The 14326-nt window shown below is 36.4% G+C and overlaps 1 protein-coding gene across 2 annotated transcripts in view; it reads right to left on the reverse strand.

Annotated features, from left to right (window-relative positions):
* The window catches only part of LOC148055452 (guanine nucleotide-binding protein G(q) subunit alpha), a 155413-nt gene that overhangs the window by 62315 nt on the left and 78772 nt on the right, over positions 1-14326 (reverse strand). For both annotated transcript variants that reach the window (XM_087760283.1, XM_087760284.1), the window contains exon 3: positions 3282-3436. In XM_087760283.1, the coding sequence (XP_087616409.1) occupies positions 3282-3436 (155 nt within the window). The remainder of the gene's footprint in view (positions 1-3281; positions 3437-14326) is intronic.

Consider the following 14326-nt stretch of genomic DNA (forward strand, 5'->3'; position numbering starts at 1 on the left):
ATCAGACTGTTGTCTGGTAACTTTTTTCTATTTGGGTTAAGGTCTGTAGAGTATATATATAGAGAAAGATCTCAACTCACACAGCTATTATTTCAGGCTATCCACACTGTGGTGTTGGTTTACATCTGTCTCACACTGTGAATGGTATCTTTGAAGCCATAAAGGGAAGTGGTTTAGTGGTAAATAAGTGGGTAAGTCACACAGTAATGTATATGGGAAGTGAATAATGTCTATTTATATGATGTGCTCTTGACTTTACTGCAGATACAAGTCTAGAAATTACTTAAAAACAATATGAACATCCAACCATTGGTGCATCCAATGGTAAGGGGAGAGAATGGAATGTATTTGCTGAGCTACCAAGAGGTTCAAATCAACTCCCACCTTTCAGGAAACTTACTTTCTTAGACACTCCTCTCACCTCTTCTGGTAAATACACATCTATCTGACGTATTCTTCCAGTGTACTAGCAGTGGATATAAAACTTCAAAAGTGTTGCTAAGAATGACAAAGCAGGTCAAAAGATGACAGAAAGTGAAAGTATAGAAACTTACAGGATATATTAGAAACTAGCGACAGAATTTAGAAACAACAACAGAAACAAAATACAGAGAAAGATTTAGAAAGACAATGTGTACTAACAGTGAGGAAAAAAAAAGCAACACAGGGAACATTAAAAATACTACTACTGTAAGAACACTGGGGGGAAAAAAAACTGAGAAGACTAAAGGAGAGACTCATGCAAGTGGTGAAGGAAGAAGCAGCATGAGATTGACATATATGCTTTGAAACATATACGCTTTGAAACATATACAAGAGATCCGGTGGACAACAAACTATTGTTTTGGTTTTATGTATGAAATTACTGAAGTCTCACAAAGTCAGTGAGCACTGAATGTTTACTTCCTTTTAAGCGCTTTGTGAATCCCAGTAGTAAATTTAAAGCATTACCTTTTGTTGCTTTGTGACATAGGGACTTAAAGCTAGCAAATTGTGTTTAGATGTTTTATCCCTAAACATGTGGACTGTATTTTTGAAACATTTTTTCTTTGGTTTCTGCTAATTGCTTTTCCTGGACTTACATATGTAAAGAAACTCTACTTGCAAGCATAAATATATGAGAGGCTCATATAAAGACTTATATATAGTGATTTATAATTCTAATGTTTTATTACTTGTTCTAAAACAATTTTTGCAGAACTCCACAAAATGAACTATAATCTATTATAATTAAAATCTACAAATCTGCAATAAATCATGTTGTGAAATGGTTACATATGTTGAGCTTTAAAAATAACCAATCAACTAGTACATTTACCTTTTGGAAGAAAATGTATGAAAATTTTGTTTCTATAGCTCCTTAATGAGCTATACTATTTTAATATTACTCAAAAGATCTACTATGGTGATGATTTCATTAAACTAGGTCAAAACTAAGATATTCAGTACAATTTGATCTGAAGTAGTATCAGATGCTTATTTCCTACTTTGGAGACTTACTAATTTTATTGTATTCCTCTAAGGCAACCGTTAAAATATATACATTTATTTCAATTTTGAAATCAGTATTATATCTATTGTGGAACCAAAGTTAGGACCTACAAATATAAGAAATTCAAAGTATAAGGAAAGGTCTGTTTCACCTTCTACTTATGTTTTCTGTTCATTTCAAAATGAAAACAATCAGAAAGTACAGTCAGCCTAATTTGTCTCTAAAATTTTCTTTTACCACTTATGTACCCTAAAGATTATCATTTATATGTAATTTCCTATGATTTTTAGCTTTCTTACCACTGAAAAATAAAACACAATATTGTCTATTTGGGGACACTGAGAATCCATGCAATACAAGAGAGATTTTACTGCACTTTGCACCACTGTGCACCAAAATATGCATATATAAATAATAAAAGTGATAGATTGGGAAGGTAACCAGCTCTACAGGACAGCAGATTGCATAGGACAACAGGAACCCTGTATGTGGGGCTGATAAAGCAGAAGCAGAATGTGGTGTGGTAATAGAGCATCGGAGCAAATCTGAGCAGACCTAATTCATGCACCAGTAGCTCTCTAGCTGCCTAAATTGCATCAGCAAGATATTTTTAAGTTTGTCTTGACTCAGTCACGTATAAAGGATTGTGCTAGATAAGGACACTCAGACTACTGTGCAGATAAATCTCACCCCAGGCTTCTGTTATGTGTATGGCCATGTTCCATTAACTTTAATGGGACCTTCATGGTGCCTTTCAGTTTCTTCTATGCTTTCCTCAATGAGAGGCTTCCTTTCTTGCCAACCTGACATGGAGACTAGAATGATATAACCAGATTAATTTTCATAGCTAATCTAAAAGTTCCAGTGGAGACCATGGAAGTTTTTGACACAGCTTTAATAACCAAGTATGCTAATTCTTTTTCTAGTGGGCAACACCAAAAGGTCATCCTCCTCTACTATCATCCTTTTTTTTTTTTTTTTTTTTGAACAGATGAAAAATTTTACCAGAGCTATATAGTATATTACTCAGAGCAATTGAATTTCTTGGAGCCAACATCTAGACAGTCCTCAGGGTCCAGTGTTAAATTCCACATTGTTGTTTTATCAGAATCCTGCTGCAAGAGAGTACATGCGTACCATTCAAGACCAAGTTTAGTCACATATGCATTGTCATTGTTGTTGATCTGTAACAAATAGGATTTAACTTAAAATGCTTTTTTTTCCACCCTTTACAAATTGAAGTCTGTTTTCAGTTATGTGTTTGCCTTCTTGGCAGCCATATTCTTTCAAGATTAGGTCTTGTTCGTACAAAAGAGAGGCAGTTGAACAAAACACAAGAACACTTGCTTGGTACTATTTACCAAATCACCAGGACCGCAAAAGAGAAAAGGAAAAAGGGAAAGAAAAGGGAAAGGGAAAAAACTGGGAAAATAGATGTTCTAGGGCATTATAATTTTTATGAATTGCATGGAGGTCTACCCTTGACTGCGCTTCCCTAGTAATAAACTTAATGTAAGATTTCAAATTATCATAGGCTTATGTTTTGGGAAACAAACACACACATAATACTAAACTAGATACACTACCTTCCTTACAGTAGCCTTTACATTCAAGTTATTAAGTGTATGTTTGTGCTGAATATGCATGCACACACAGATACTTGTACACACACAAAAAACTGTACATGTATGTACACAAAAATATAGTATAAAAAGATGAAAAGTAAGAATTACTTCGTTAGAAAGAACAGAAAATAAGATACAGTTGTTTGTAACCACTATATACTTACTATTTAGTTGAATCCGATAACTGATATTCTCGTCGTCTATCATAACATTCCTGGATTCCAGGGTCATTCCATAAACTTCTTATTGCATCTACATAGGGATTCTCAAAAGTTGACACCTTCTCTACATCAACTTCTCGAACTAACTGTGCATGAGCCTAATTTGAAACAAAGAAAACAAAATTTACTTCATTTTCTATGTTTACAAATAGTTCATATACAGTGAATGTGATTAACAGGAATAATTTTTCAGACTGGCCATCTCACCAATGTGAGGTTATGAATGAATGATGATAAGGTGTGTTCAAACTAAGAAAAATAGTAATAGGGATGATATGAGAGAAGGTGAATAAATGTGTATATGGGCCCTTATTTCAGAATAAGTTTATCCTAATCCAGTATCATTTAGCTGAAATGGATAAAATGTTCACATTAAAATTTATATTTAATTAAGCTAATTTTTAAGAAAGCTTTAATTTTTCAGGTACAATTTTAGGGCATATAATATACCTGCTTTTTAAATGATAACCAGTTAACCAACTTGGCAGAGTTAGACTGATGGGAGCAGAAAGAATGGGGAGGAGGGAGGAAATTTGTCTTTTAAAGAGATTCATTTATATGTACATACACTAAGAGAGAAAAAGAACAGATAAAAACTTAGTCAAGCAAAAAACCCAAGGGATTCTAGTCTCAAATCTAGTCTGCATTTCAGACTAGACACATTTCAGCAAGGACACAAACCTCTCTGCATTTTAAATTAGGTAAATGCATACAGAAAGGATTGGTTTTGTTCTTTTTGAAGTAATTTATCCTGTTTACACACATACAACCCGTCACCCCCCTTTTTAGACAGTCCAGGAAAATGCTACTGCTCATTACTTAACAAAATTTTATACCTGCAACTATTGTTTACTCATGTGGAAATCAAGAACTCCAAGTTCAATGTGAAAAATGTTTTTCTTTGAGATATGGAGAACATATGCTCTCTATTATAAGAACACAAGTCTCCAAGTTCTAACAAAGTATATTTTCTTCTGGAACATCACATCCACCCATACCAAAACTGGACAAATCAGGAAGGGTCTCTACTGTCTCACAACAAAATAACAAAAAAATGGTATTCTACTAAGCACAAGCCAATACTCTTGTGAAACAGGAAGATTTTTTTTTTCAAAAGATTGTATATTTTTTTCTCAAGCTCAGTTATGTGTTCAATTGGCTTTGTATTCTTCCAAAAGAATGATGCCCCAAGTATTTGCTCACTACTTATGACAAACTGATACAACAATATATTCAGATTTTTTTTTATTGTTCTTGAGCTCTGAAATAATGGCCAGCTGATATCAAAATGCTAACAGAGGTAAAAGACTGACTCAGTATTCAAAAGTTGCTCTTAAGCTTTCATCAGAAATTCATCATAACTGAAATATTTCTCTAACAGTTCTCTAAACATTCTCTAATAGATGCTCAAGTATTCTACATCAGCAGTACAGATAATCATAAAAGGTAATTACTTTATTCAGTTATCCATTTAGATGTATAATTACTACAAAATAGTCCAAGATTTTAAATTGCTTTATTTACCAGTTCTGTATGTCCTGCCCTACAACTAATATGACTTTGCACTATGTGGCAAAACTTCTGAAATAGACTCCGACATATGCCAATGAGTTGTATCCATCAGAAATGTAATTCAGCCTTTTTAAAATAAACATATTTCCCCAGTGAACACTGTTTCTGGTTCCCTGGGATTTGCTTGGGTAGACTCATGACAACTTGTACCCTACTGACATACAGCTCAAAAAAAAAAAAAAAGTAATAACCCTTCACACAGATTTCAAGTCTTTATACTATGTCTAGGCTATGTCTTCTTGTTCCCCAGAAGTACTATACTTTCCTGTAGATTACAATTTTTCTTTCTTTCTCTGAGTCTTTGTCATTCAGTATCTTTTACTGGCTTCTAATTTCTGGTCAAAGAGAGAGAGATCTAAATACAGGATCTCATCTATTGGCTTAATTCTTTTCTCATTTGCTCTGGTAAAAGCCAAAAGTACTTCTACTGAAACCTAATGAGATGCAGAAGCATAAATTTAATGCAGAAAAAGACTCATTATGCATGATGTGTGGTGCCACTACTGCTAATTACTGGTTTTAGTTCCCTTCCACTAATATAATATCAATTCTGTAACATTACTTTTCATGTTAGCACTCAAATTGCTTGCATGAAAAATCTGAGGACTCATCATTCATCCAGTTTCTGCAGTATAAACTTTATCCAGTACTTCTTAGTCTTCACTGATACTTTTTGCTGTACCCAAAAATAGACATTACTTGAAACAAAACAGTAAAGCTGCTGCCCCTTAGAAAATTGTACCTTCTGAGATTTCTTTCTTTTGGAACACCAATAATTGCTATCAAAGCAGTGAAACAAACAAACAAAAAAGATAAAACTGAAGGATTCTGCAAGTACCACCAAATTCAAACTGGTAATTAAGATGTAATTACTAGTTAAGCTGTAATGTTCTACAAACAAAATCTAGATGGTGTAGCTGACTTTTCAGTCTAATACACTTTTGACATCAGCAAAGAACACATTTTCCATGTCCTTCTGAGGATACAAGAATACCTGTAACAATTTGCACATTATTTGCCACAGATCTTATAAAAAGATTCATTCAATTATCTTTAACAAATCACATCAATCTTCGATTTTTAAGTTTCTTCCTTGATTTCTACAAGTATTAAAAAAAAATTATCCCAGACAAAGAAAACTGGAATTTCCTGGAAGACCATTAGATTCTGAAACCAGGAAATCTGAGTGTTAGAGGACACCAAAATAGCTATCTTCTTTTTTCCTTCTTCATCATTCCCCTCAGAAAATTATTTACAGTGTTAAAAACTAATTCTGAGCTTGAAGAACATTATAGTTTTATACTGGTCTTTCTGGCAATACTCTATTCCACATAATTGCTATTCAAAATGAGTATATTTTTTTAATCTTTAGGGTCCATAGTGTCAGTTTTCTACCTATTATCTTCTAATTTTTTGAAAGCACTGATGTTCCTCAGTGACTAAGTGGGCCAGCAAATGGATCTGTTCCCATATTCTCTCCATACATGCACCAACCTTTTGGAATCTTACAACAGTGGTTACAGTCAATGTTGGAGCAAGCTTGGAAAAAAGTTCAAATTTTTATTATCCTTTTGATATTGTCTCTGCAATTTTTTCAAACTAGCTTTCAAACCTACCAGAAAGATTTATGAGGGAGACATACACAAATGCAGTCTATTTAAAAAAAAAATCCTCTTCTGATCTTAAATCCACAGAAGAAAGCAATATGCTTGAGATGCAGTAGGCAAGGTTGTTTCATATCAATGGTCTGTGTGGACTAGCTGATTTTAAGATGCCCATTTAAAGAATCTCTCTCACATGGGAAAATATATCTTAGCAAATATTTTCCATTTTGTAACAGGATTTCCCAAACCTATAAGAAAGGTTGTAGTGCTTGGCCTGTCAGTAACTAAATCATCAAGCACAGTGATATTAGGTAGGTCTGGATAGTAGAATTCACATAGACTGCATAATTGACAACAATGGCATGAGATCAGATCCAAGCAGTCTAGAAGCTGAATGGAAGTCAGTACAAAAAGCCATCATCATGACCGTGAATTTGTCTCTCTTGTCTTGAGAGGACTAAAACCCCGAAGTGATCCATTTCTTGAGAATGTAGCTCTTGCTTATAGGAGAAACAATTATTTATGCCAGTCAACAAAAGTCATGAGTCATTTACAAGTTCAGACCCTGATGACAAGGGCTTCTATAGGTACATTAACCAGAAAAGAAAGGTTAAGGAAAGCGTACCCCCTCTGATGAGCAGAAGTGGCGAGCTGGTAACAATAGACGAGGAGAAGGCTGAGGTACTCAACAACTTCTTTGCCTCAGTCTTCACTGGCAACCTCTCTCCTCACACCTCCCTAGTCAATAGACCATTTGACGGGGATCAGGGGGGCAAAGTTCCTCCCACTGTAAGTGAAGATCAGATTCGCAACCACCTGAGGAACCTGAATGTACATAAGTCTATGGGTCCCAATGAGATGCATCCCAGAGTCCTGAGGGAATTGGCTGATGTAGTTGCTAAGCCACTCTCCATGATATTTGAAAAGTCATGGCAGTCAGGTGAAGTCCCTGGGGACTGGAAAAAGGGAAATACTGCAGCCATTTTAAAAAAGGGTAAAAAGGAGGACCCTGGGAACTACCGACCTGTCAGCCTCACTTCTGTGCCTGGGAAGACCATGGAACAGATCCTCCTAGAAGCTATGCTAAGGCACATGGAGGACAGGGAGGTGATTCGAGACAGCCAGCATGGCTTCACCAAGGGCAAGTCCTGCCTGACCAACCTAGTAGCCTTCTATGATGGAGTGACTGCATCAGTGGACGAGGAAAGAGATACGGATGTCATCTATCTGGACTTCTGTAAGGCCTTTGACATGGTCCCCCACAATATCCTTCTCTCTAAATTGGAAGGATACGGATTTGATGGGCGGACTGTTCAGTGGATAGCAAACTGGCTGCATGGTCACATCCAGAGGGTAGTGGTCAATGGCTCAATGTCCAGATGGAGATCAGTGACGAGTGGGGTCCCTCAGGGGTCCGTACTGGGACCAGTATTATGTAATATCTTCATCAATGACATAGACAGCGGGATCAAGTACACCCTCAGCAAGTTTGCAGATGAGACCAAGCTGAGTGGTGCAGTCGACACGCCTGAGGGACGGGATGCCATCCAGAGGGACCTGGACAGGCTGGAGAGGTGAGCCCATGTGAACCTCATGAGGTTCAACAAAGACAAGTGCAGGGTCCTGCACTTGGGTCAGGGCAATCCCCAGTATCAATACAGGCTGGGGGATGAAAGGATTGAGTGCAGCCCTGAGGAGAAGGACTTGGGGGTACTGATAGACAAAAAGCTGGAGATGAGCCAGCAATGTGCTCTTGCAGCCCAGAAAGCCAATCGTATCATGGGCTGCATCAAAAGAAGCGTGGCCAGCAGGTCGAGGGAGGTGATTCTGCCCCTCTACTCTGCTCTGGTGAGACCCCACCTCGAGTACTGTGTCCAGCTCTGGGGTCCTCAGTACAAGGACATAGACCTGTTGGAGAGGTTCCAGAGAAGGTCCACAAAAATGATCAGAGGGATGGAACACCTCTCCTATGAGGAAAGGCTGAAAGAGCTGGGGTTGTTTAGCCTGGGGAAGAGAAGGCTGTGGGGAGACCTTACTGCATCCTTTCAATACTTAAAGCGGGCTTATAAGAAAGATGGGGACAGACTTTTTAGCAGGGCCAATAGCGATAGGACAAGGGGTAATGGTTCTAAACTAAAAGAGGGTAGATTCAGACTAGATATAAGGAAGAAATGTTTTATGATGAGGGTGTAGCAAAACACTGGAACGGGTTGCCCAGAGAGGTGGTAGATGCCCCATCCATCCTTGGAAACATTCAAGGACAGGCTGGATGGGGCTCTGAGCAACCTTATCTAGTTGTAGATGTCCCTGCCAATTGCAGGGGGGATGGACTAGATGACCTTTAAAGGTCCCTTCCATCCCAAAGCATTCTATGATTCTATGACTTGTAACCTACAACTGTGGTACATGCCTTACTGGGCTGTATAGCAAGATATGCAGCTTTGGAGGAATTCGTCATCTGTCCTTTGCCCTTCTTTTCTTTTTCCTTGGACCTACTAAATCAAGAGCAAATGAAAAAGTAAATACTTTCCTGGAAACCTGCACATAATTGAAACAGGTGTAACATTCAAGGAGAGTAATAGTAGGCTATATTTCAGTCTTGAACAAGTAACAGATGGGGGATGTGTTCCTTAACATATCAGAAAACATAAATCTCTGAAGATCAGTCCAAGGTAGGAAAGTACTTTTACATAGGAGCCTGAAAGAACTAATTTGGAAGAGGACTGTAGAGAGGTACTTGCTTCCTTTGAGCAAACCTGAAGCACAGAATGGATTAGGCCAAACAGAAAGAGGTTTCATGGTGTGCTACACTGAAGAACTGTATTTAAATTAATAAAATGCATTGTGAATTGCTAGAAGGAGGCTTGGTACAATGCTAATCATCCTGCAGTTATTGAAAAAGGTCAATAGGGTATCAAAACTGCCTAAATAAGAATTTGTCATCCTTTCCTATTTTATATTCTATCTTTTGAGTAGGAAAAATAGCATATGCTCTTTGAAAAAGAATTCCACAGACACATAACAGAATCTAAAAATTTGAGTTTGCAATAAAGAAAATTTTTTTGTTACTGTTCATTGTCTGTAAAATGTTTTGAATAATGAGTCCTAACCCATGACTCATGGGCACTACAGTAAAACAATAAATAAGGATTTAAAAAAAATATCTTGTGACTTAAGTTTGAAAATGACTCAGTTCAAAATGTATCATTAAACTCTACCTGTAATACTTTTATATAAGAAAACACTGGAATAACGGAAGAAAAAAAAAATCATGTCTACACCTATGATATTTCTTTTTTTATTTTTAATAGGGCTCAGAGAAACCTTACGGAGTAGCTGAATAAATCAGAAATTTATTTCTACACTGAAATCAGTGCCCTGAATTTTCCTGATTTCTTATTTAGTTTTAAGTTGCATCAGACACAAAGACAATGAACACCGAAGGGCAAAAAAAGGGTGTGACTGTTTTGTCACTTACTCTCCAGGTTTTGTATTTCCCATATATAAACTTCAGGTTGCCTGACTATCACTTAAGCTGTTGCCTAACAAATAAAAGAAATATAAATTTATTGAAATGCTCATTACTGTTATTTTGATAGAATATCTAATTGTAAAGGCCTGAATTATCACTTTTGTCTCTATTCACCCCTTCCCTCCCAAAAACCCATACTATAAGAATATTTCCATTAACTGAAACAACTTCTTAAACAGATGCTGTTGGCAATCAACCTCTATAGAAAAAAACAGGTTTGCAAAACAAAACAGGGGGAAAAAGAGAAGTGAAGCGTCCATAAGCAATATACTCTCTACTAAGAGGACAAACAGGCAGGTGAAGTTAAATGAATCAGTCTTTCCGTGATCTTAGATAACTTCAACTGTTAAAGTCTCTGCTATCTCTTTCTCTCAAAAGAAGGCTAGATTTTGGATGCACTTCTTAATTCTGTTGTTTGTGGTAAGTGTAAGCAGAGCAATTTACAAAAAAACTCTGAAAAGAGAATCGTTAACTCCACATTCAATATGATAAAAATCTTCCTGAATTGACAACTCTACAAAGCAAATACTGACATTTAGATTTTGTATTATATAATATAGTATTTTTTACCAAAAGATCTCAAAATACTTTACAAAGGTCATAAATACCACTAGGAAGTGCAGTTATATAAAATTATCACAACACACAGCTCAATTATTTTCACTGATGAAAGCATAAACCTATTAGTGTCCAAATAACAATAATTATTACTATATTATTAATAATTATTACTATATAATTATTACATCTCAGATGATTAATTATAAGAATAAAAGGAATGTCATTTACCATTATGAAAAACCTTTGGTAAATACAAACTGATGAAAAGGCACAAAAAGGTATTTCTCAAACATAAGAGAAAACTATTTTCTAGTGACTACTAGATCCATTATCATAAAATGTCAACAGTACAGGTATATATATAACTCATAATGAACTTGGTTTCAGTCCTGTAGAAAAAAATTGCTGTCAACTTGAAATGGTAAAAACTGTTTTATAAATATTTCTGTGTTACTGACAGTACAAAACCTGATCTACCTGCATTACTAGTCATAGAAATACTAAATGACATACTATACCATGCTACTTGAATACCCACACATAAACACACACACACACATTGCTATACAGCCCTGAATACAAAAATACACTTTGTCTAAACAATCAGTTCAGTTTAAGGAAATGTATCTGTGCATATATGAAGAAAGTTTTCCTTTGAGTAAGAAGTTTCACAGATAGAATACAATGTATGCTATAGCTTACTTGCTGATTGTGGAAAGAATTAAGTTTGTCTCTGACAGTCAGAGAATACTCTGTTCTTTCAAGCTGAAACATAGCTTTCTATGGCTAAGATAATTCAGTCCCGGTTTCCTAATGTATAAGCTGTCTTTAAAAGGGTTTGAAGGAAAAATAAAAATTTCTTTTGTTGCAAGACCCAGGAAACTCCCTCATCAAACCCATGACACTACCTTTCATCTTTCTGTCAGTATTTTATATTTCATTTTCTTTGTTTTTCACGACAGCTTTCTGTTCTTCACTGCTCAAAGAAAGTTTTTCATTTTGCTATAGTGTACTATTTAAAGAGAAGTGTTTTAGAACACTATGGCTCCAGGATGGGAAAGAGGGTAATTTTGAGATAGAATTATATATTCTCATCATTCCCTCCAACCAAAACACCGTAGAATTCTACATATTCCAACAGATACATCAGAGAGCTGTGCTGCCATTCAGAGGGACCTTGACAGACTGGAGAAATGGGCAGGCAGGAACCTCATGAAGTTCAACAAGGGGAAATGCCAAGTCCTCCATCTGGGGAGGAATAACCCCATGCACCAATATATGCTAGGGGCCGACTGGCTAGAAAGCAGCTCTGCAGAGAAGGCCCTGGGGGTCCTGCTGGACACCAAGCTGACCACGAGCCAGCAATGCACCCTTGCAACAAAGAAGGCCAACAGCCTCCTGGGCTGCATTAGGAAGAGTGTTGCCATCAGGTGGAAGGGGGTGATCCTTCCTCTCTACTCAGCATTGGTAAGGCTGCATTGAAGAATACTGTGCTCATTTCTAGGCTCCCCAGTACAAGAAAGATATGGACTTACTGAAGAGAGTCCAGCACAGGGCCACAAAGATGATTAAGTGACTGGAGCATCTTGCATATGGGAAGAAGCTGAGAGAACTGGGACTGTTCAGCCTGGAGAAGGGAAGGCTCAGGGGGAATCTTACCAATGTGTATAAACACCTGATGGGAGGGAACGAAGAAAAAGGAGCCAGAATCTTCTCAGTAGTGCCCACTGACAGGACAAGAGGACACATGGACACATGAAAAGGACACATGAAGTTCCATCTGAACACAAGAAAACACTTTACTCATTATTTATGTCATGTTAGTAGGCTAGATATTTTGCCCTGCAACTGCTCAAGACAATCTGCATATTTAAACATGCTATTCTATTACTGTCACTTCAGCTGACGCCTTAAAAAAATGTACATGCAATGGTGTTCTAATTGTGAACAAAGGAATAGCTTTCACTTCTTTAATTATGGAACTCAGTACAGTCCATTTATATATATTAAGTGCTTGATTAGGACCTTATTCCATTAATTCAATAAGTTTAGTTTGTTTTCCGTGGTTTGCCTAATTTTACTTTGAAGAAAATAGAGCAACAAGTAAATTTCAGACCCTATAAGTAAAGGGCGATCCAGATTGCTGAGTTCCAAAGTTCTTTTACTATGTATTTTAAAACATGAGTCTTGTTTTGACTTGTTTTCAAAATGTTACTTTTACCACCAAGTTTTCATAGGTTTTTACCAGAACCTTTTACCAGACGAAGGGGTGTCAAAATTATGGGATTCATGTTCTGGTTCAGATAAATCCTTAAGATTTCCAAGGAAGTAGTGAAAGGTCTTGGTGAAGAAACCCTTATTGAAGTTCTGAAGGAGTTTGAAATTAATTGCAGCATTTGGGTTCTAACATTGCTAATTTAAACAATCTGAACATAAAACTAAATCCAATTCTTCTCTTGGACATAGTCACTAGTAACAATCTTGCAAGCCTCATGAAGTCCTCACAATTAGTAACTGACAAGCCCAAGTGGTAAAATCTTTTTCAAGTGCTAAAATCTATTTAAAATTTAACACAAATCTGCATGACAGAAACAGACTTAAAAACATTTCAGGTTTGAATCAACATAAGAAAGAATTTACCAAAAAATCTTCCCCCACAACAGTTACTGTAGCTAACATAAATAATCCAAATTACTGCTCTGTCTATATAAAGACAGTATTATCAATAAACGTTTTCATAAACATATCCAAGTACGCATATACAATCAGGTTTTCAGAAAAAATATCAGTATCCTGGATATTTTTTTTTTTTTAGATCTGCTCTTAATCTAACATCTTCAAACAAATGTTTTTCAGTAATTAAACAAATAATTATGATATGGACACATAAGTAATCATACCATTGTTTCTCGAGCTAGCTAAACCAGTAGTATATATACGACAAAAATGAGCACTGCTGGACTGCTTCTTAGTGTTACTCCAGTTGAAACCCCAAATAAATGTTACTAAAACTACTGTATCAAGCTTATATGGAGCAGAATAGACTATACAAAGGCAAAGCTGGAGCTAGAAAAATCAAAGAGTTCTCCCTGTATTCAGCCGGTATAACCTGGGGCAGACTTGGAACTGCTTTAAACAACAGTGAGCAGAGAACAATGCCAGCCCCAGAGTCAGGGATGCCTTTTTCATTCCATCATGCTTCCTCATCATGCATATTGTTCAATAGCATGTGCCTGACAAACTGGTCACCAGGAAACAGGTATCAAAAGGCATACTGGACCACAGTATATAACATGGAAACAAACAAACAAAAAACACCCCCTCCCGATCCTTCCCAAAGAGCATCTTTCATCTGCTTTGCCCACAGAAAAAAAAAATGGATCTGGAAACCAATAATGGTTAATAATAAACTGAATTGCCAATCTCTCTACACCTCTACAGTGACTTCACAAGAAGGTAGGATAAATCACTGTTTGTTTGGGTTTTTTTTAATTAAAACTAATCCTTCTTCTGTTTTACATGCATCACAGGTTTTAAGAGCTTTATAACAAGCTTCATGTCCTAGCACCTGGTTCTGAAGAACAGTGTTCAATATTAGTATTGTAAATAATGGTATTTTTTTCTGCAATATCATTTTTATATAGTGATATAGTTGGCATTATTGAAGATAATGTTATGCAAACATGGACACATTCAAATTTTCATTCCATTTTCAAGTG

Source organism: Nipponia nippon, unplaced genomic scaffold (assembly GCF_047370975.1).
Source record: "Nipponia nippon isolate SJK-2023a ecotype South Korea unplaced genomic scaffold, ASM4737097v1 scaffold_22, whole genome shotgun sequence".
NCBI lineage: Eukaryota > Metazoa > Chordata > Aves > Pelecaniformes > Threskiornithidae > Nipponia > Nipponia nippon.